The sequence below is a fragment of the Dioszegia hungarica genome, assembly GCF_025882075.1.
Source record: "Dioszegia hungarica strain PDD-24b-2 chromosome Unknown MKK02contig_8, whole genome shotgun sequence".
NCBI classification, from domain to species: Eukaryota; Fungi; Basidiomycota; class Tremellomycetes; order Tremellales; family Bulleribasidiaceae; genus Dioszegia; species Dioszegia hungarica.
The window spans coordinates 2,227,237-2,245,341 of NW_026515770.1; the positions used below are offsets into that span (position 1 = coordinate 2,227,237).

Genomic DNA, 18,105 nt, shown 5'->3' on the forward strand with positions numbered 1-18,105 from the left:
TGGCGCCCTGCAGGAGCCACTCGCCACCCGTCGAGCCCACCAGCTGGACGGACTTGTCAACACACGGAGATCGGCACGAGGTACCCCGCGTATTATAAACCCCGGGAGGCGTTGTTTGCGCAATAGCCTTATCTCGTACACCATCTTTATCCTCGACTGACCATCCATCGCCTTGACTATAGTCCATACACTTCCTCAGCTCGCACTAGCGCGATACGCCCAACGGTGCCCACCTGTAACGGGTAAATACGCGTCCTTCGGCGGTCAAGACGCCAACAGCCGGCTCGCCAGATAAATTTCGCTGGCACTCCGGTATGCGCGCCGCTGTGACATTATAGTCATCATCGTCCACCTCGGCCGCCTCCATCAGCGGACATACATATAGGAAGACCCTCCAACATGTCTTCGGCCCAATCCTACTCTCGCCAACCCCCTCATCTCCAGCCGTCAAGCGGCGGCCCCTATTCCCCGGGCGCAGCGACCGCATCCTCCGTTTCTTATTCGGCATACAATCAAACTCCCAATGGCAACTACGCGTCGGGGAGTCGGAACCCAAGCGCAGGGTCCGGCAGCTATCCAGGAGGAGGGGGAGGACCGCCAGGACGGGTCCCGGTGAACGGGAGTGGGAGTGGGAGTAGGAATGGGGGACCAAGCGGCGGAGGGGGAGGAGGACTAAAGCCGCCCTCTTCTGAGAGGAAAGGGGAGAGCAAGGAGGTGGCTAGGGTACATTATGCGGCGTTGAGGGAGTTTCTGGCTACATGGCTGAAGGAGGGTGAGTTCTTTCTCCTGTATGAGTCGTGGTGGGGCTCGGCGATGCCAAAAGCTGACTAGCAGAAATGCCTCAGGCTCGAGCATCCGCCCGCGAAAAGCTTACACGCTTGACCAAGCTGCAATTCCAAGAATTGTCGACAGACGTATACGACGAGTTGATGCGGCGATTATCTGTCGAGCAGGGATCTCCAGAAGATGCTAGTGAGCTGGCTCGCCTTCGGAACAGCGCAGAGCTGACTGTCTAGTACCATTCCTACCGGTTCGGGACGACTTCCATCCCAAACGAAATCAGGCTCGCCAGAAGTTGGCTACGCTGCCTCGGAATCGATTCAAGGACCTGGCGAGCGATGTCTACTACGAGCTCAAGAGGCGGTATCCTGAATTCGAGGAAGAAGAGGTGTTTTTTGTCTTTCATGCTGATTTGGTCGATCATAGCTGAAGTCAGCAGCAAGACGAGGAAGACTACGCCGAGCCGCCACCCGCACCTGGTCCCGCTCCCCGACCATCTCTGACATCCAATCATTCGGGCTCGGATCCTCAGTACCGGTCTCGCGTCAACCCCACACCCCCTCCACCCCCTCTAAACCGACTGCAAAGCAACCAGTCCGCTCACCAGCGGTCCGGATCCCGGAATATCTCGGGCTCGAGCATAAATACACATCGATCCCGCCCATCAAGGGATGACCGAGGGGACGAGATAGAGCAGCTCAACCAGGGCTCCGGGCTCAATGGTATGGGGTACGGGCAGACTTCAGGGCAACGGCCACAACCGCCGGGAAGGGGGAACATGAACCCCATCGGAGCGACATCGGATATGGTTGTCCCAAACAAGAGCCGGATGAGGGAGGAGGAGATTGAGGTCCCGTATGCGCGGGACTCGGTGTTGGAGCCTGGTCAGCCGGGATCGAGATCGAGAAGTCGGGCGAGCGGGCGGGATGGGGACCGGGATAGTCAGATGTCGGCGGGAACATCCATTTCTGCCCGACAACCGCCATTACAGCCCGTGGTCTCGGCCCAGCCACCTCGACCGATACCCAACACGAACGACGCGCTCTCTCCGACCATGACGGACGATAGAGAGTACTATGACCGAATGTCATTCAGCTCAAACGTGACGGGCAAGTCGAGGATGATGGCTGCGGGTGGACCGGGGCAGGCGGCGATGGACGAAGAGAGGGAGCAGAAGATCAGGCAGGAATATGAGTTTAGGGTGGCGGGGCTGGAGCGCAAGTTGGGGATTATGGAGACGGAGCGGGAGGAGATGCGGAGATTGGCCGAGGCTGAGAAGGAGAAGCGGGCAGAATGGGAAGCGGAAGTGAGGGGGTTGAAAGAGGTGAGTCTTGCTCCTTCCTGTCAGCGACGGATGGGCAGAGTAACTGACGACTCAGCGCGCCACCACTCATGCCTCCTCACTCCGTTCAGTCCAACACGAACTCGACATTGCACGCGACGCCGCCGATACCGCCCGGAATCACGCTGAACAGTCGTCAAGACAGGGAGAAGATGAGCTGGGATCATGGCGGGAAAGATGCGATGGACTCGAGGACGAGCTGAGACGTCTCGAAGAGGAGAATGCGAGTCTGAGAGATCAGGTCGCGAGAAGCGGTGCCGGCGGTGGAGGTGGAGGAGTAAGTCTCGTCCAAGCTGCAGTGGCGAGTTCCAGCACTGACCCTGCAGGACGAGGCGATATCCGAGCTGAGAAACGAAATACATTCCCTTGTTGACGAGTTAAATACACTCTCGGCTAAGAATGACGAGTTGATGGCGGAGCGAGAGCAGGATGCGGCGGGTATGAACGAGATGGAGGCGCGAGTGGAGGAATACCGGCGGAAGTATGAAGCTGTCCGAATTGAGCTCAGAAACTTGAAAGGTGAGCCGCTACAGATTCGCGAGGAGGTCTTCAGCTGACCTCTCAGCGACATCTACCATGTTCGTTTCGAAGCCATTATCAGACGACCACCTGCCCGCGTCTCCGGATGGCAATATCGCGGACGTCAACGTTTCAGCATTCCAGGCTGGAATAGACGGACTTCTGGCTGCTGCTAGGTATGTTTAAAGTAGACTGCTGATCTAAATTTGAGCTGATTGTCAGATCATCTGCACCCTCCGGCGTTCTGCCAGCCATGAAGGCGATCGTAGAAGCCATCACCGAGATTGGCGAGGATGTCAAATCCTTCGAAGCCAAACCCAATCTCGACGTCGACTCGTCCAAGCTCGAATCGCTCAAACACGAATCCACCACTCGGCTTTCGGCGCTCATGCAGGCTGCTCGGAACCACGCCATGGCATCTGGTCTCTCGCCCGTATCCTTGCTTGACGGGGCAGCGGGACACCTATCCTCGAATGTCGTCGAGATCATCAAGCTGCTCAAGATCCGTCGGACCGCACGACGTAGCCGGAGCAGCTTGAGTATCCGGGACATGGTCGGGCGGGACGCAAAGGGTGCGAATGGCACCTTTGACCGGGAGTACGGTACTTCTCCGGTCGGGCCTGGACCGTCTGTCGTCGAGCCGGCCAGGTCAAACTCTCGTGCTCAGAACGCACCTATGGTAGCCTCCTCTGCGAGCTCGCGGCCGTCCGCCACTCGGAACCTCACGAATGACCGCCAAACCCCCTCGCCCTCGATCACACATCCTCCTACTTCCTACTTTCCCGCTCAGAATCAGCTGTCAGCGCGGAATCTCGGCGAGTCCGGGAATCACCTCCGCGCGAATGTGACTTCTTACCAGTCGGCGTCTTCGCAAGCTCGGTCAGACAGCTTTGACCTGGAGCGGAAAGCCAGCGTCATCTCCAATCCTCGGGATCAGAGACCGGTCGTCGAGTCTCGAAACGGTAATCCCGCCGTGAACGCAAATGGCAACAGCTACAGGCCATCTGCAGCTCCTCCTGCACCGGTCCGCTCAGCCTCTGGCTCGACGAACGATCGTTTCGTGCCTAGCAGAAACCGCGGTCGGTCCAGCGAAGAGAGCGAGGCGAGCAGCCAGGTCGTACCGATCACTGCGCGATCTCCGGCAAATCACGTTGCGGGATTGGCCGAGGTCAGGGTGGAAGACGGGGAGCGGTCTCCCGGAGTTGGGTATGCGCAAGGCGAAGGGAGCGAAGAGGAATGGGAAGAGCTCAAGGTGAGTTGATGGGTCCCGCACTGCGATGGAATGTAAGCTGACTGTTCAGCCATATCTGAACGCTCAATCCTCTGCACTGGTCAATTCCATTCAAAACCTCCTCGCTGCTATCCGGACCAATCAGCAAACCCCCGCCCTGACGGAGCACTTGTCCGAAGTCATCGCGATCGCATCGTCCATCGTGGCGGTTGCCGGGAACGCTCTGCCCGCTGCATTACGCTACGAGGGCGAAGGCCTGCTCAAGGGCTTGGTGGAAGATACCAATAAGCTCAGTGAGGCGCAAGAGGCGGCGAGAGGGGCAGGATTCGGCAAGGAAGTGCGGCAGGGGATTGCCGCGGCGAGTTTCGGCGTGGCGAAGGGTCTAAAGAGCTTGATGAAGCTTGGCGTCGAGTAGATGGTCGTGTGGGTCACGGAGGGGCTGCAAGGTTGTGGTGGCGATCTTAAGCACATTGAATGCTGGCAGAATCTAGACGATGCGGTACGATATCTAGGGTTTGACATTGGGTTTATAGTGTATGGGATTATCTAAGCTTGATCCGGGGCGCATCCCTGAGGTGCATGCAATCTATCAATGACTCCCGAACATGACCGACAACCTCGTTCCCACAAAACCCAGTATTATAATCTATTCGTAAACCCTTACACCCATCTATCAACCGCCTCCCTCCACCCTCGTACACCGCGCGTCTCCTCCAAGCCCAGTGCGAACATCAGACACTCCTTCTCTCTCGCTTCTCGTCCCTGCTCACGACATGCCCGAGCGAGCAGTAGCCACGCTTCGGGCAGATCCCACCCATTGTCCTGCGTCACCTGGTTGAGGAAGCTGTGCGCGAGATCTACCTGGCCCGTCTTGAGATACAAGTTGCTGAGGTGGATGATTGCGGCCGGGTGGAGCGGACGAAGGAGGACAGCCTTTGTATAGGCTGATTGGGCAGCGGGGTAATTTGGCGGAACGCCGGCCGAGTGATACAATCCCAGCTGGATCCAGACATCGCCATTCTCCGGGTCGAGTATTTCGGCTTCGTTGATTGCTACGAGGCACTGCTCCATTTCGCCCAATCGCCGGAATGTCGCGGCTGACATGAGCCAAAGACTGGAGAGGATCCGGCTTTCGCCGGGTGTCCGGCCGTGTGGAGGAGCCGAAGCGTTGATGGGTGGAGCAGAAGGGGCTCGGAGGGATGATGCGTTGGGGCCGGCACCGCGATAGTGCGAGAACTTGGCGGTGGGCGCGACGGACAAGGCGACAGACGATGCTGAGGCCGTTCGGTCCCGCTGGGCAAGGTCTATTCGAATCAGCTTCACTGCAAGCAAAGTTCAACCTCATCAATCGCCAACTCACCCGATCCGCTCCCGTCCTGCGTCCTCCGAACACTGCTCGGCCGACCCATCCCCATGCCCTTCACCCCGGAGACGTGCAGGTGCTTCGCCAGTCCCTTCCTCGAGCCTGATGTTCGTCCGTCCTTCTCCTGGATGGATCCCTTCTCCGCAAAATCACGGGTCAAAGTCTCCATGCCAGCGTTATCATCGTCCGTCCCGTCGCCTTCGGGGGTAGAGTAGCCTCGTGAGGACGAAGCGGTCGAGTGAGTGATCCGTGGAGGAGTCTCAAGCGTGTAGCCTTGTGGTGGAACAGGCGTTGGCGGGTGTACTGGGGATCAGCGGAGCACACATAAGTACCTGAAGGAAGACTCACCATTGACAACACTATCCCCCGGGCTATCGCTTTCCAGCACGCTCACGTAACTTCCACCCAGTCCACCGACAGTACTCATACTCGGCAGAGTCCCCATCCCGCCTGACCCATACCCAAACTGCCGCCTTCCCTCGCCAGACCTGGCCGAGAAAAACGCAAACAGCTCTTGGTGCCGCAGCATGGCCACTTCAGCACCTTGCATCTTCTCGGTGATGACGTTCAGTGTCATGCGGAGTCGAATGACGTTATGAAGTCGGCGTGAGCGAGGGATCTTGTGTGGGGGAGCAGGTGCGAGGGGGCGGAGCGATCCGGATGGGTAGAGTAGCGGATCTGAGTGTGCGGCTGAAGACGTTGTGGGCCCGGTTGTCCGCGAGGGAGAAGTGGCAAAGTCTCTCGACTCGACGCTGGCGTCCAGCTCGGGTACTGCCGGAACGGGAGCCTCGTCATCCTCCTCATCGGTAGCGGAATCGGTGGCTTCGTCCGCCTCCCAGATCGCTATACCCGCCTCGCAGGCTTTCCGTGCGCCTTCCCAATCCTGCTTGGCAGTGAGGAGCAGCGCAAGGAGATGCCAGGCTTGGACATTCTCCGAGTCGAGTTCGAGCGAAGTGTGTATGGACTGTGTCGCATCGTCGATCGAGCGAGCCTCGGCTTGGGCGTAGGATAGGTGGTACAGGATCTCACCCGAGGAAGGGACGAGTTTGCACGATGTCAGCAGGTGGTTTATGGCTTGCGCTTGATATTTCGGGCGAGTGATCGGGTCAGCAGCTGCAACGTCAGCTGAAACAGCCTAAACATATCCCAGACTGATTCTCACCGATTGTGGCCATCGCCATTCTTACGATTCCCAATACCTCTTCCACTTCGGCTCGCAATCGTTTCGCCTGACCACCTCGTGGCAGTCTACTAACCACCTCTCTAGCTAGACAAGCATATCTCCACCCTTCCGCCAATTCGCCCAGATCCCGCGAGATGATCCTGACACCGACAAGCAACGCCTCCACAAACTCTTCGTCCCCATCCGACTCTGCCTCCGTCTTTTGGCTGTCGATTCCCTGCGCCTCTTCCCCGCTGATGGACGTGGTCGCCTCCTTTGAATCATCATGCTCGGGAACTTCCGGCGCTTCATCCGACGGGTCGTCTCTGAGCGAGAGCGAGGCCTCTGGCTGAGCGGTCTGCCGGGACTTGAGGACCGACTGGACGTAGAGCTCGAATGTCCGCCTCGCGTCCGTGTCCTGGTCTTTGCGGTGTAGGAGCCGAGTGAGATGACGCAAGACGCTCTGACTCTGGAATGTCAGAGTCATCGACCACCAGAGGATATCGATGACCGCCATGGTGAGAACGGGAGAACGGTCCGCTAGGGCGACGCAGAGACTGGTAAAGCTCCGCACGGGCTTGTTGATCGCACCAGCTCGCGGGAAGCTGGTCGTCTGGGCAAGAAGGCGCTGTCCGTCTCGGATAGCGACTTCCGCTTCCTTCCGCCACACTGCTCGGGCGGATAGGCTAGTCTCGCCTCCAGACAGGAGGTATGGCGAGTCCGCATTTACATTGTCGACGGGGTACCCGGCCGCCAGAGCGGAGAGGTACAGCAGCAGCATTCGATGACGCTGATTTGGGCGGAAGGATGATGGCCAGGAGGCGGCATAGTTGTGATATGTCCGGAGGATTTGGTGAGTTTGGCGAATGGCGTTTGGCTGCCGAGAAGAGATGATCGCTGCGCGGCAGAGGGATGTCGCAAGCCAGCGGTGTAGCTCGCGGTTTGGCTCAAAGGCGAGGCGAACGGCAGGGATCGAGGAGGACGTGGAGAGGTATGATGGCGTAGGGGAAGGGAAGGCTGTTCCGAGGAGAGCGATTGTAGATATATAGCATTGAAGGGCCGCTGGGGATGCGGGGTCGAGCAGCTCATAGGACATGCCTGGTTGTCAGTCTTCGTTGATGTCTAAGTGGACCAAACCTACCTTGCAGACATCTTCCACGTATTCTTTCCAGGGTTGCAGCTTCGCCGCCGTTTGCGCCAGCTGCAGCTTCCAAACTCCACTGCACGCCCTCTAGGATTGTGAGAGCCATCTGATGGTCGCCAATTGCGTGGTGATGATATGCCAGTAGAAGATGCGCAGACTAGAGATCAGCCATGAACATAGTCATTGCCTGCCACCAAGCTCACCTGCGCCTCGGCCTCGCTCAGCTTTCCGCTTTTCAAGGCAGTTTCTGATCCTCGTATCCCGTCCCTCACCTCCTCCACCTGATCCATTCCCACTCCATTCCACCATCCACTACCTTCAGCCCAGTACTCCTCTCCCTCCCCTTCATCACCGTCCAGGTCCGACGCAGATAGGAAGGCGGCCTTCTCCGCTTGGCGGACCGTGCTGCCGCCGATACTGGGTCCCGATGCGTTGGTCGCAGCTCGGGTAGCGTCAAAGGACGGCTTCGACTTGTGTCGGCGAAGGTGCGGATGTGGGATATGGATGAAGGAAGACCCAGAGCCGGATTGAGAGCTGTCTCCAGCATCAGCTGAGGATGTGGAAGAGTGCTGGCCATCTACGGGATGGCTGCCCGAGGTATTTGGCGGTGACTGAGCCGAGGATATAGGTGGTGTCGAGACAGTGATATATCCCGATGAAGATGTCTGGACCGTCGAATGTGCCGAGAGATATAGCAGAGAGATGTCGCGAAGATGATGCACTAAAGCGGTATCTGACAATCAGTTGTCGCCCGAGATCGTACAAACACGTTCATGAAGTATCGCATTTCATATCGTCGCCGATACTACCGTGGTTAGGGACTCACTGCCGCCGGTATGCTTGCCCCACTTCCTGACCAATTCTCCCCAGGACACCTCATATCCCTTTGCGTCTTTGCCGGCGTGCCCATCTGCCCAAGCACCGTGCAGGAGGGCAGCGGATAAAGCCGACGAGTAGTGAGCGGCCTTGGCGGGTCGAGCTGCTGCTGGAGCTACCGCGCTCTGGCTGGACAAGTGGGACATCTTGCGGCTGTGCCGGTATATCTCAGCGGTGTCGCTGCACTAAATGTAGGCTGGACAAGAGAGGAAGCTATATAATATGGATGTGAGAGAGAACGATGGCCGAGGTGCAGCCTCCTCGGCTCAGCGCTCTGAGCTAAAAGCTTAAAGGAGGGGCCAAATTACACTGCATGCATTGCCTGAGCCTAGCTTAGCGCCTGAGGCGGCTGGCCTGCATGCAATGCGCTCTCCGCTGCCTCACTTCCAAGTCTACACCTCGTCACTTGCATCCAGCGAGACGCCATGCAGAACATCATGAGTACTGCGGTCGTTACCCCACTTCCACCAGGCTACGGCCCAGCCACGAGCAGTAACGCTATATCACCTGCACCGAAAATTGTAGCAGGGGAATCCATCGAGTGGCACGAGTTCCACTGCGACCCAATCCAGGACGTCGTCCTCTGTTCGAAGGAAGGAGTGTACTGCCGGGCATCGTCCTTCGCACTGAAGAGAGAGTCGTGAGTGGAACCGACGTCCAGTAGGCTATGGATCTACTCGATGCATTATCCGCTGACCTGTCCAGGTGCCTCTTCAGAGATATGCTCGCCAATATCCCCAATTCGCATATGCCCCCCTCAAACGCCATCCCCCTCGACTTCAGTATCGAGGCCATCTCCCTCTTCCTCGACCAGTACGCTGCCCCTTCCGCCATCTCTCATACTACCACAAACTTCGCGGTCCTCCACGAATACCGTAAACTCGTCCATTATCTGGACTGCGATCGGCTCAAGATACTCCTCGCCGGGGCATACGTGATAGCCTATAAGGACAAGCCCCTAGAGCTGCTCCGCGCCGCAAGTCAAGACGACGACCTTGGAAATGCCAAGATCGCCTTGCTCCGCTGCGGAGAAATGAAAGAGAAGCTCGATTCCGCTGTCGTCTTCGAGGTGGTCTCAGCCGTCCGCGAGCTCTGGCACTTGCCCTTGTTGAAATGCTTATTGCACTCCCACGGCTACCACGGTACTCCAACCACTGGCTTCACCATACAATGGCCGACGCTAGCCAAGGTGGAACTTTTTGTCCGGGAGGCGTCGCAGGCAAAGCTAGCATCGATGGAGCGGCTGAAGACCTAGAAGGGAGAAAACAAGGACATTTACAGATAGATTCCACCTCGATACGACTAGCTGGCAGTAGATATGCATCACGATTATAGCCATTCAACACTGCTATGTCAGCTTGCTGCAACGAGCAGCAACTCGATCAAACTCACGTTCCCGGCGGTTTCGACGTCACGTCGTACACAACCCGGTTTACCCCCTTGACCTCGTTGGTAATCCTAGACGAGATCTTCTTTAATACCTGGGGCGGGAATACGAACCTGCCCATCAGCTTTGTCCCTTCTATTTCTATTGGTCAGACCAAACCTACCAGTCCGCAGTCATAAAGTCCTCGGTCGACACTGCCCGCAGCGCTACGACCTGGTCGTACGTCCTCATGTCCCCGGCGACACCGACGGCCTTGACCGGCAAGAGCGCGACGAAAGCCTGGGAGATCTGGTCGTACAGACCAGCAGCGCGGATCTCATCAATGTAGATGTCATCCGCTTGTTGGAGGATCTTGATCTGGTCTTTGGTGACCTCGCCGAGAATCCGGATGGCGAGACCCGGTCCGGGGAAGGGGTGACGGCCGACGAGATGAGCGGGGATGTCAAGCAGACGGCCGAGAGCGCGGACCTCGTCTGCGATATCAGCTCCGACCCGATTCGTAAAATGATCAGACGCACCCTTGAACAGCTCTCGCAAAGGCTCAATCAACTTCAACTTCATGTTCTCCAGAAGACCGCCGACGTTGTGGTGCGTCTTGATAGTCGCGCTCGGCCCCTTGAAGCTGATCGACTCGATGACGTCGGGGTAGAGGGTACCCTGGAGCAACCACTCAATCTTCCCCTTGGCCTCTCCGCCCTTCTCCTCCAACTCCTTCTCGGCCGCCGCTTCCAGCTTGGCTGCTTCCGCCTCAAACACCTCAATAAAGGTGTTGCCGATGATCTTGCGCTTCTTTTCTGGGTCCTCGACGCCCTTGAGACGGCCAAGGAAGAGCTCCGATGCGTCGATGACCGTAAGGTTGACGCCGAGGTTCTTGGTGAGCATTTCGTGGACTTTGGCGCCTTCGTCTTTCCGGAGAACACCGTTGTCGACCATGATCGCGTGGAACCTGAAAATCAGCTCGGGATAAATGCAAAGGTGCGGACTGGCTTACCGGTCACCAATAGCTTCATGCATGAGCTTCGCAGCCACAGTGGAGTCTACTCCTCCAGACACAGCACCGATGACCTGTCCCTTCTCTCCGCAGATCTCCCTGATCCGGGCAATCTCCTTGGGGATGAAAGAGTCCTGCCAATCAGCTCAAGTTCGCTAGTAGCTTGCGGTGGACTCACCATGCTCCAACCGCCCTGGATACCACACACGTTCTTGACGAACGCAGCAATCACCTCCTTCCCCTTGGGCGAGTGCGAGACTTCGGGGTGGAACTGCACACCAAAGATATCTTGCGACTTGTGGGCGATGGAAGTGAACGGTGATGTAGGAGTAGAGGCGATAGTCATGAAGTTGGGTGGTAATGAGGTGAGCTGGTCGCCATGGGACATCCAGACCTGCCAATTAGCTTCATCTAATCAGCATCCGGACCGTTAAGCTTACCTGGAGACCTCCATCCTCCTCCATCTCAATGCCGTCGTATAGCCTGTCCGCGTGCGCGATGCCTGTCTTCTCCACCTTGATCTTGGCATATCCGTATTCCCGCTGAGAATGCGCTTCGACTTTTCCTCCGTGAGACAGGGCAATCTCCTGGAGGCCGTAGCAGATACCGAGAACGGGCACACCGGCAGTGAACACATCGGGGTCGACATGAGGCGATTCGGGGTCGTATACGGAGTAGGGCGAGCCAGAGAGGATGATCCCTTTCACATCAGCAATTGCGTCAGGTCCGGAGATAAAGAAGCGCACCCTTAGGCTTCCATTTCAGGTCCTTGAGCTTCTGGGTGCAGGGCAGCATCTCACAATAGACCTGGATCATCAGTACCAGCACGCCTTCGGCAGAAGGTTTGATCATACATTGATCTCGCGACATCTCCGGGTGATCAAGTGCGAGTACTGTAGCCATCAGCCCCGTTCTCTTGCTAGCTATCAAGCAAGATGCAGCCCACCTGAGATCCAAAGTCAAGGATGAGGATCGTGTCGTACACGCTGTGCATCTCTTCGGCGGACATGTTGGCAGAAGTGTGAGCTGGGTGTAAGTAGAAGAGTTGCTTGTATCTATATCTTATCTTTCGAGCATGGAACATGGAGTCGCGTCGGAAATCTTTTGAGCGATTCAGGGTCAGCTTACGTCAGACGTGCCTGACGTTTCAGCTTTGTCCCACGTGGCTGCGGAATGAGGAGTGGTCAGCCAGAGGGGCCGGGGCTCAGGCAGTGTGGCAGACCAAGACGCTCATTTGTATGGTAGTGAGTTACAGAGAGGGCCTGGAGAGCTGCCGCAGGTGACATTGTACTCCACATCGCCAAGGCTAGCGAGCGAACGGCAACAACCACTGTAGCCTTTCTGACAGCATTAAAATATCAACATTCAATCAGTGAACCAGGCAGCGATCGATGATTCAGCCCCGGGCACGGAAGCCGGGTACACCGGGACCCATACCGGACACTGACAGTAAGTAGCGGTTGATCCTTGACCTAATCCTTGACGTACGTACGAAAGCGTGATGCATGTCGACAAGATCAATACCTCTACCTCTAATGCTCACCCGCAGTCCCCTCTGACTCTGTGTCCAATCCTATGATCCGGAGATCCAGTCCCCTGACCCGGACGTGTACGGGATGAGCCATGAGGGGGCTCAGCACCAGCCCTCCCGCATCAGGAAACTCCCAGTTCGGCGGTGGTAATGACGCGAGTGACTGATCTAGGGAAGGGGGCTCGGTAGGTGCGGCGCTCTCCAAGTGGGGTACATCGCTATCGAAGTGGGTTGACCGGGCGCGCCCGAGTTGTTGCGGGGTCCAACTGGTATTAGAGTTATTCTGAGGGACGTAGTGGGCGCCTGTAGGCAGGAACATCCCTGCGTTGGATTCTGGGGACCCACCGGCACTGCTTGATGAGCCTGCTTCTTCCGCTCTCCTTCTTCTCTCTTGGATGATCGCCGAAGGGTTCCAGAATGGCCTACCAATCGAGCAGCTTTCATGCTTTTGCGCCAACATTTCTCGATCTTCGTTTGCAGCATCTCCTGGTTTCAAGTCTGAGAAATCGTACAGGCTGGGCGAGAAACGTCTCAGTAGAGTCCGGTCCTTTGCGATCCACCACGCTCGCCGGTGCGCTCTGCGAGCCTCAGCTACAGATGAGGGTCCGGTATCTCCCTGTGAGCCGGCTATGGAGGCTGTAGGATGTTTGGCCGACGTCGGACTATGGTCCGGGCTTGAGTCAGCGTCTTGCAGGCCGACCCACTTGGGGAGTTTGAGCGCGCCAGCAAGAGTTTTGCAGAAAAGCTCAGAGCTCAGCCGATCAAAGTACGAGCCGATTCTGTCCGCCTTCCACTCACTAGGCAGGGTCTCCTGAGAGCTTAGACGAGAGACCCGTGACATCGCACGCGGCGAGCCGATTCAACGGAGACTTCGACTCACGTGTGGACACCAGTCAACTTCCTCCTCGGCCTGCAATGTGACCTGGTTGTGTACAGTGCGTTCACTGTTACCATAGATATGCCACATGATCAGCTTGCCGCAATCTTCGGAATCATGAAAAATGAGCGTGGTGTAGGCAAAAGGCAGTCGATGGCTGATTTTGGCGCAGTCGTATGTCTCAGAGAAAGCATCACCCCAAGAGCTCCTGACGTACTCGAAGGCCGTGGACCGAGGCAGTTTCTTGGGACTGGGCAATACCATGAATGTAGTCGGAGTAGTGGGATATTCGCGGTCGTCTCCGCCTGAGTCAGTAGGGTCAGCGGGATCGATGCTGATTGAGGGGCGAGGTCGAGGAAGTCTGTCATCGCGGCCTCTGCCTTGTAGGGCTTCCTGGGGAAAACTCATGACATATGTGCGTTGAGGAGAGGCAAAGTGATTACAGATCAGCTTCTCCAGAGTCTTCCTTATATACACAAAAGGGTGAAGCTTGACGGTGGCAAGACTTTCCCTTAGTGAAGCCAAGAACGCTTCTTCTCGCTAAATTGTTCTTTACGAAAGGTCCTTCCTTTGACCAAGCGCAATCTAGCGCAGCACAGGCAGATCACGCCATGTGTCGTGCAGTCAGAAGGCCAGATCTGGGAAGCCCTAAGTCGACTCGTGGATGGAGGACCCTTTGTCACTCTCGGACGGTTGCTGCGAGGAGCGGGATCCAGCCTCATGCTATGGTCAACATCAACCAACCGCCAGGACGATGCTGATAGCCGGCTCCCTTCCCTTGCGTCACTCCAGCTTGTCAGTGAGGCGAGCTGTGTCTTCATAAATACCATCCGCTCTTTGGACCTATGTCAGGCAGTGTGTCAGTACTCTCACAGGGATCATATACACCTGCTACCAGCTACCTAGATATCATCCGGCCGATCCGGCTTGACCCAAGAATCCGTCCTTTGCCTCATCATTCCCCGCGCACCCTGCGCCGGCCTCCTCGGCTGCCCCATATCCATACTCGTCGCCATATCCTCCTCCTCTTCCCGACCGCCACTTTCCCCTCCTCTCTGTTCCTCCCCTTCATCCATCAAAGCTCTTCCGTCCCCGTTACCGCCCTGACCCCTCCCAAGGGAAGGAGAAGCCGGTATGGCGTTCTTTGGCATGTCCATCGATGGGCGCTCGACGAGAACGGGGATGCTACTTGGCGTGGCGGAGCGGTCGATAACGCCGCCGAGAATAGGGATAGGGGAGGGAGCATCCCACTCATCCTCCTCCACCGAAACCTTGGGCGCCTGTCGAAGTGTGGGTCGTGTGTCCAGAGTGACGAGCTCGGGATCCGCGAGTAGCTCCTCCTCGTCTCCACCTGGTATCGGCCGCGCTAACCCATCCTCATCCGATAGATCCGGCTCCGACACCGATTCGAGACCGGCGGCATCATCGTCATCCCACGTTGGAGGTTCCTCCTGGACCGAAAAGATCTTCTGAGGTAACTGGAGGGATCAGCCTCACTCTCTCATTTCATACGTGACGTAGACTTACGCTCGATACACGCCTGCAGAAGTCCTCAAAGTCCGCTTCATCCCGTACCAGGAAGCCCAGAAGCATACTGGGGTCCAGCCCAGAAAGCGGCATCTTCCGGACCTTGTCGCTGTGAAAGGTCCGGAGCTGGGTTTCGGTGTAAGCGTCGATGTACCATGCGGTCTGGGGGTCCATGAGTGGGGCCTCGCCGGTGTCGGTTGACACGTCGATGTCGCGAGCGGAGGTGGAGGGTTGGGGAGCGTCGAAGACGTCCGCTGTCTTGCTCGAGCTTGGGGGAATGGGGGTGGTAGGAGTTGACGTTGTACGGGAAGGAAGGGGCGGTGACTCGCGCGGGATGGACTGGGCGATGCTGAGCTTCTTGGCGTGCCGACCGCGTTTGGGCCGGTTCTTTGTTGGGGAAAGTGAGTCGTCCGAGTCATCCGAGATGTCATCGACGTCGATCATGTCCATCCGAGCCCGAGGTGGTTCGTCCACGTCCAGCGGCGTCTCCAGCACAGGAGCCACGCTGGACGCCCCGGTATCGGCGGACGAGCGCGGCTGTGCTGAGATACCAGTCGCAGCCGGAGGGATCTCGAGCTGGACGGCTGGGCGGGTAAAGTGGGGGTCGAGGTAGAATAGGTAATTGCCTTGCGATGCGACAAAGTAGTACGATGTATTCGGTCTTCCGCCAGCGATACCGACTGATTGAGGGAATTTGAATAGAGCCTGAGGGGTCAGCTATCCGCCTTAGCCCTCAATCAATTGAACCTACCTTGATGCTATCGTGATAGATCGGATTCACACCGTCCAAACCCAATCTCAGTCCTACTAGAATCAAGACCGCCTTGTGACCCCATCTCCCCGCCACACTTCGTGCGTCCTTTCCATCTCCACCCCAATCCCCCTCCGGCAGGTGCGACGCAGCATACACATCGCTCTTGTACACTATCCCATCCGTAGCGGTCGACACCGCCAGCCCGCACGGCGGAAACGCATCCGCTAGCGTCTTGAGTGCCCCAGAAGCGGTGGATGGGCCGAACCATTCCCCGACTTCCTTGCCTAGCTCTTTGCCAATAAGAGCCATGCGGTGTACAGAGAAGGGACAGAGCGGGGAGGGGTCGTCCATGAAGTAGGAGAGGATGCGGACGTAGGTAGCATATGCCTCGGCCTCGGGAAGAGTCGCTGGATCTAAGGGGTCGAAGATGGGTTTCGTAGGTGGAATTCGCCATTCTGCAGAGTCAGCTGTCTCCCAACGTTTGAGGGAGGCGAAGCTCACCTCGACCGAGATGTAGGTTGATCAACGCGTTGGCAAGCAAACTTTGGCCCGTCCGCAACATGCACCCCCACCCAGCATCGCTCGTCAGCCCCCTCTCTTCTGGTGGCTTGGACCAGCCCCAGGAAGAAGGCTTCGTCGCTAGACCCGCCTGGCCTGCAACATCGACGGGCGAGGATGAGAGTGCGGTACTAGAGGAAGAGGCGAAGGCGGAGTAATAGGCCCCTGGAGATGGGATGAGAAGGCTCTGAGGGAGTGGAAGGATGGGTGCGTATTGGCCGCGATAGGAGCACCAGACTCGGGTCCGGAAGTCGTCGTAGACTGTGGTTCAGCTAAATCGCTTTCAAGCTAAGGTATACTCACAAGCATCTGGCCACTTCAGCACCTCCTTCTCCTTGCCTGCTGCTTTCCTCCTGCCGGGACTTTCCGCGCTACCGTCCTGCTTCCCCGGCGAACCGAGCGATATCGCCGAGCCTGTCAACAGCTGTCCTAGAGATCGATTTGGCGGAGACATCGGACCTGTATCCTTCTTCTTGGGCCATGCCGCTGGCCGCAGAGAATCCGATTTTGATGGCGGTGAGGGACGGCCAGACGAGCCCGACCCGCGTCGCTCTTCGAGAGGGTCCGGAAGCTCCACAGAGGGCGACGGAAGGGGCGAGGCCGCCACATAGCCTGGATGGGGTGTACCCATAAGCCAGATGAGTTCCGCCGATTTGTCCGGCTGCGCCTCCGTGTCCAGCAAGAGGTTCCGGACCCCATCTACGGCGCGCTGCCGAGCGGCATTGAGGAAGCTAGCTGCAGCAGATGTAGGCTTCCGCGCTGGGGAAGGGGGTTCCGGAGAAGCAGCAACGACTGTTTCCGGGGAGGATGAGGTAGATATGAGATGGGTGAACCAGGAAGACATCCGGGTGGACATGGAGGATGGGGCGAGATGGGGTCCGGGTTGAGGTAGGGCGTTGCGAGATAGTGCGGGCACTGAGGCGCTGAGATTGGATGACTGGCGGCGAGGAATGGGGAGATGCGTTTCCGTAGGCGAATCGCCGGATGAGGAGCCCGAGCGTATGGTGCGCTGTATGCCGTGCCACGACATTTGGGAATCTTGGGAAATCCGGCGAGAGTGCTGTCTTTTTGGCTCGACCGGGACCGACATTGCCGACGATTGTCGAGAGGGATTCGAGGGAGGACGCTGGATATTGGAGGAGAGATTGGAGGACCCGTTCGTCCTACTTGACTCGCCAGAAGCGACCGACGAGTAAGAGGTCTGGCGACTCGTAGTAGGTAGATTGAGGTTGGACTGGCTATCGTCGGCCGGCCGGTCCTTATCCTTATCCTTCCTCGAGAATAGCTGTGATGTCTTGTGCGCCAGCCGCTTCCCCTTGGACTCCTTTGCTGGCTTCTCTGTCATCTGGGAGTTGTCCATCGACAGCAGCTCCTCCCGCTCACCATCAACGCTTGCTCTCCCTATAGCGCCATCCTCCAGCGTCCACTCCTCATCGCCGTCATCTTTCTTCTTCTTGTCCCTGTCCTTGCGCCTGCCCAAGCCGAGCTTCTGCCCCGCGGCATGCAGTGACCGTCCCTTCGGTGGCGGTATCCGGCCGGGCGGCGGCGCCTGAGGAAGATTGCTCCGACTGCTTGAGGCGGATGGGTGTGAGGATGTGCTCGGGCGAGAGGAGGAGGAAGTGGGTGGAGAGGAAGAGGTGAAGGAAGCTTCCTGTTCAGCGGTTGCGTGGTAGGACGATGGCCCGGCCATGGCGTTGAGAGCTGAACGGGCATCAGTTATATGACAAAGGGAGTCGCCACTCCTGGACCGCATCGACTTGCACCACTCACCTTTCGTCAGACGGACCCCAAGAACGTTGATCACACCTGTCTCAGCGAGTCTGGAGTCATGCAGCCCCCGAGGGCAGAGTTGTTGCTCTGGATATTGGTGAAGCGGGGGCGCCGGGGCGGTCCTTGAGCTGGCAGTCGCGTCGCGTCACGCGGTCGTGCGAGCCTGTCGCTGGACTTCTAGGCTCGTTCTTTCGGCTGTGTCGTATAACTTCTGGCGTCAAGGAGCTGCGATGTCCTCCTCAGATGAGCTGCTGAGCGTTATGATATTCGTTATCGTCGTTTGAAGATGCTTT

General features: G+C 57.6%; 5 protein-coding genes across 5 annotated transcripts; 2 read left to right on the forward strand and 3 right to left on the reverse strand.

The window, feature by feature from the left end:
- Positions 1–399: 399 nt before the first annotated feature.
- On the forward strand, positions 400–4,287 carry MKK02DRAFT_26330 (uncharacterized protein; the record flags this gene model as incomplete). The annotated part of the gene is made up of 9 exons (XM_053087173.1): positions 400–772; positions 832–972; positions 1,017–1,168; positions 1,220–2,104; positions 2,160–2,420; positions 2,467–2,641; positions 2,688–2,817; positions 2,864–3,893; positions 3,943–4,287. The coding sequence occupies 9 exons, from the start codon at positions 400–402 to the stop codon at positions 4,285–4,287; spliced, it is 3,492 nt and encodes a 1,163-aa protein (XP_052945638.1).
- A 245-nt stretch (positions 4,288–4,532) lies between these two features.
- On the reverse strand, positions 4,533–8,563 carry MKK02DRAFT_25454 (uncharacterized protein; the record flags this gene model as incomplete). The annotated part of the gene is made up of 7 exons (XM_053087042.1): positions 4,533–5,176; positions 5,266–5,538; positions 5,560–6,315; positions 6,398–7,495; positions 7,539–7,698; positions 7,745–8,274; positions 8,368–8,563. 7 exons carry the CDS (start codon positions 8,561–8,563, stop codon positions 4,533–4,535), a joined length of 3,657 nt encoding a protein of 1,218 aa, XP_052945639.1.
- Positions 8,564–8,842: 279 nt separating this feature from the next.
- Positions 8,843–9,672, forward strand: MKK02DRAFT_33191 (uncharacterized protein; the record flags this gene model as incomplete). Its single annotated transcript, XM_053088667.1, has 2 exons — positions 8,843–9,057; positions 9,123–9,672. 2 exons carry the CDS (start codon positions 8,843–8,845, stop codon positions 9,670–9,672), a joined length of 765 nt encoding a protein of 254 aa, XP_052945640.1.
- Positions 9,673–9,746: 74 nt separating this feature from the next.
- Positions 9,747–11,804, reverse strand: MKK02DRAFT_44560 (uncharacterized protein; the record flags this gene model as incomplete). The annotated part of the gene is made up of 10 exons (XM_053092988.1): positions 9,747–9,762; positions 9,810–9,917; positions 9,968–10,277; positions 10,323–10,750; positions 10,796–10,929; positions 10,974–11,189; positions 11,236–11,495; positions 11,542–11,602; positions 11,650–11,688; positions 11,742–11,804. The coding sequence occupies 10 exons, from the start codon at positions 11,802–11,804 to the stop codon at positions 9,747–9,749; spliced, it is 1,635 nt and encodes a 544-aa protein (XP_052945641.1).
- Positions 11,805–14,105: 2,301 nt separating this feature from the next.
- MKK02DRAFT_25142 (peptidase family C54-domain-containing protein) lies at positions 14,106–17,732 on the reverse strand (the record flags this gene model as incomplete). The annotated part of the gene is made up of 5 exons (XM_053086993.1): positions 14,106–14,681; positions 14,731–15,435; positions 15,482–15,939; positions 15,986–16,303; positions 16,346–17,732. 5 exons carry the CDS (start codon positions 17,730–17,732, stop codon positions 14,106–14,108), a joined length of 3,444 nt encoding a protein of 1,147 aa, XP_052945642.1.
- Between the last annotated feature and the right edge of the window lie 373 nt (positions 17,733–18,105).